The sequence below is a fragment of the Osmerus mordax genome, chromosome 26 (genome assembly GCF_038355195.1).
Source record: "Osmerus mordax isolate fOsmMor3 chromosome 26, fOsmMor3.pri, whole genome shotgun sequence".
Lineage (NCBI taxonomy): Eukaryota > Metazoa > Chordata > Actinopteri > Osmeriformes > Osmeridae > Osmerus > Osmerus mordax.
The window spans coordinates 9,601,188-9,604,717 of NC_090075.1; the positions used below are offsets into that span (position 1 = coordinate 9,601,188).

At 41.4% G+C, this 3,530-nt stretch overlaps 1 protein-coding gene across 1 annotated transcript; it reads right to left on the minus strand.

The window, feature by feature from the left end:
• Nucleotides 1–375: 375 nt before the first annotated feature.
• LOC136935818 (uncharacterized) lies at nt 376–2,945 on the minus strand. The gene is made up of 6 exons (XM_067229473.1): nt 2,644–2,945; nt 2,511–2,556; nt 2,143–2,234; nt 1,892–2,002; nt 1,238–1,514; nt 376–591 (listed from the first exon to the last, which is right to left on the minus strand). The coding sequence occupies exons 1-6, from the start codon at nt 2,943–2,945 to the stop codon at nt 376–378; spliced, it is 1,044 nt and encodes a 347-aa protein (XP_067085574.1).
• Nucleotides 2,946–3,530: the final 585 nt, after the last annotated feature.

Sequence of the window (3,530 nt, forward strand, 5' to 3'; positions counted from 1 at the left end):
GTTGTGAGGTTTTAAGCATTCAAAGTTGCACATCAACCAGGCAAAAGTAAAAGGCAGGAAGCTTCCTGTAATATGTATTGAATTTAGATTTCTTACTCAGCGTCACAAAAGTCTTTGAGGGCCCTGCTTCGGTTTTGGACAGGATGGGAGGTCCCAACAGAGGATCTCCACATGGAGGTGGTCCATGGTCTCGTCTAAGGCCAGGAATACACCGGGCTTGTTCAATTTGCAATATATATATTAGGAAGGTCTAGACAAATGTACCATTTCATTCAACGTTTCGTTTTTGTACAAGGTTTTATTCACAAATTAAACACTCAGAATATTTTTCATTGTCAGGATTCATTCAATTATCAGATTGCCATGTCAATGATACTATACTCTACCAGCAAGATGTGACGTATGCCTGACACACATTAGGTAAATGTCCCTGCCAAAACTGACTGAATGTGCAGTAGGTTGTACAGCCATGCGCAGCTCCGCAATGGCGGCCTGGTCTAATGGGCAGTCGATGTCTGGGACTACAACTCCACTGTCTGGATCTTCTTCAAATCCTGTGGCATCCCAGTCAATGTCATCAATCTGCATTCCCTAAAATGGAGAACAGATCATTAGAAATACTTCCAATTTTAAAACCCTTTAGCAATCGAATGGGTTCCAGGATCTGTGTTAGGATAATTTCTCAAGTAATGCAGTTGTCGGATTCAAAGAAAGTACAATGGTTCAATGCTTGCCGGCAAAGAGACAAAATCTGATCGCAATACAAAGTTTGTCTGTCAGTATGTTGTGCTAGCTACACTATTTAAGCAACACCATGCTAAACAGTCATTGGTTCATACACAGGAATGCAAATGTCCCATGGCCCTTCTTTCATTGGCTCCCTTGCATAGACCTGGCGCGCGTGTGCATGCATGTTTACGTGTGTGCGTGTTTACGACATGATGTCAAGCAAATGGTCACCAGACCTTGCGTCTCCACCTAGTCCTTGTCACACGGTATCTCCTTAAAACAACGAAAACCCCCAACATCTAGTCTTAACAAATACTCACCCATCCCCCAGAGTTATAAGAAAAGCCTAGAGTTTGTTAAGGGAGTCTCTCTTATCTACTGACAAAGAATGCTAAGCACAGTATCATTTTATACAGAATAAAAGTTGTGACATCTTCAATTTTTCCAACAGTCTGTTATTTCAGTGTGCTGACAGGGCTTATTGTAATTAGGCCTTTAAGTGAATTACCTCTGCAGCGTCTGGATCGGTAACTGGATTCTCCATGAGACCCAAGTGCCAAAGCTGGTTTGGGGTCCGGCCTCTCTCTGTGCGCAGAGAGTGGTCATCCCAGCCTTTAGCAAAATGTTCAAGGTCCTGCTGCAGCCGAGGTACAAAGACAAAGTGTACACAGAACAGATGCAAACTGTCAGCAAGGTCCAGGAGTCCTTCATCCTCTAAGCTGTGCAGGACATCGTAGTAGACATGGGTCACTGCAGTCCACACGTCCCTCCATAGGCGTTCAATCCTTTAAAATAAGGCCATGATAGAAGAATCAGTTTGTACAACATAACATGAATCTAATCACGTTGGGACATTTTCTTTCTGTAGATAATAATAGTAATCTAAAAATGTATTTAGAATGATTCTTAACTCAATTGGATAAATGTCAATTGATCTGCCTTAATGTGTGTAGGTGTTTAACAGATTTCCTTGTCTTGCAAAGGCACACTTGGTCTACTGCAGCCTTGATTAATGATCCTATTTGAATTTGTATGCGTTAGACAACTTTTCTAGTGGGGACAAACACAAAGTGTGTCCGGCTTTACGATTCACACCTACATGTGTTAAGTTACAAAAAGCTGGCACATTGAGACAAGGCTGAGTTGAGTGTGCTGGTATTACCTCTGGTTATGGACGCTCTTTCCAGATATGAAGCTTCCATGTCCAGTTCCTCGGGTGGTGAACATTGCTCTAGCAATGTCAACATTCTCTACACCCTGATCAGCTCTCACCCTTCAAAGAGAAAGTCTATGATCTGTTTTGCAATAGTAAAGGACATTTCAAACATGCTGTATTAATTATTGAAAACACTATGACAATCACTCATCATAAATTGAACCATTTACAAAACTAAGAGGTGAGAAAAACTTTACTTGTAAGGCCAACCAAACATCATAACACCTTCCATGAAAAAGTCAAAGGCAGTGGCAGCACGGTTGTTGGTGGCTGTTTTAAGGTACATGATCTGTAGGGAAATAAAAATCCCAATTTAGAACATTGACTCATAAAAGTATGTATCAAAGATTAGGAAATGGTGCATAGATAACCAAAAAATTTGATATACATTCTTGAACCGAAGATGTGACACTTAGCGCAGTCTATAAGTTGCAAATAGATTGTCAAAATAGCATGTGTGTGAGGAATGCAAAATGATGGTTAACAGTCAGTAGGACAATGCATTAACCTCTAGCTTGTGCCCCAAATGAACAAATGGACAAAGAAAATAGACAAATTACAGTACCTTGCGTGAAAACCCGTCGATCCCACCAAAGATCACTATGTTGTATCTAAATAGAAAATTTAAAGCATTGTCACTATTTAGATATGTTATATCTGGTTGATCAGTAACAAAGCCAAGGTTTGATGTGATATACCTGATGAGTTTATGGTTTGTGTCTATGTGCTGTAAGTGTCTTGGTCCACAAACTGAATATACACGACGAACAACACAGCCCATGCCTGTCAACCTGTCCAAGATCCCAGCTGTATCCACACGGTGCATGGAAGCCTTCACTCTCTCCCACTGCACATGGTAGCCCTCTGACTGCAGGCACCCTTTCATAAGGCGGTAACCTGTGTGGGGGAGTCTTGACTTGATTGCCCTCACTTTACCGTCTAGTTCATCATCAGTCATGGTGGAATACTGACTTCTCACTGACAGGTTGAAGTCACTCATCCGGCGAAAGATGGTTCTTCTCGACACCCCAGTTACTTCTGCAATGCAGGTAGCAGAAAGGCCAAGATCAAGCAGACTTCTTATGTGTTCTACTGAAACTTCAAGTATCAGACGTCCATTGGGTGTAATCTGCCATGTCACGGATGGTGAGGGTGAAGAATGAGTTTGCCTCATAAGCAAATGATAGAGATGTTCAAGGGCTTCACTGATTCCATTTGGCAGGATTTGGCCTGCTGCACTGAGGAAAGTCCTCTCCTGTGTGACCATATACTTTAAGTAGTCAAGGTCTAGCGGGTTGTCATTGAGGGCATGCTGCAGTCTTGTCATTAGCCTTGACGTACAATCTTGAACAAAAATGTCCTGTAATAACAAGATTCAGATTCAAGATTCAGGTCAGTTACAGCATTACTTTGATTTTAAAAAGTGACATTAGTTACATTAAAAAACATGTAAAGTTGTGAACGCTTAGTATGATGCTTACCGGCTGCAATGTTGGTGTATTTGCCATGCTTAACTAAACATGAGCTGGACACACTGATCTCAAATGTTGGCTGGGAAAGTTAAGCGCAAAAAATTAAAAAGATA

Excerpts from the sequence above, each read along its gene's own strand:
- LOC136935818 (XM_067229473.1), bottom strand. The coding sequence starts at position 2,945 with ATGAGTGACTTCAACCTGTCAGTGAGAAGTCAGTATTCCACCATGACT. Across the intron at positions 2,557-2,643 it reads ACAAACCATAAACTCATCAG|ATACAACATAGTGATCTTTG; the intron begins GTATATCACATC and ends TTTTCTATTTAG. Across the intron at positions 2,003-2,142 it reads ATGTTTGGTTGGCCTTACAA|GGTGAGAGCTGATCAGGGTG; the intron begins GTAAAGTTTTTC and ends TTCTCTTTGAAG.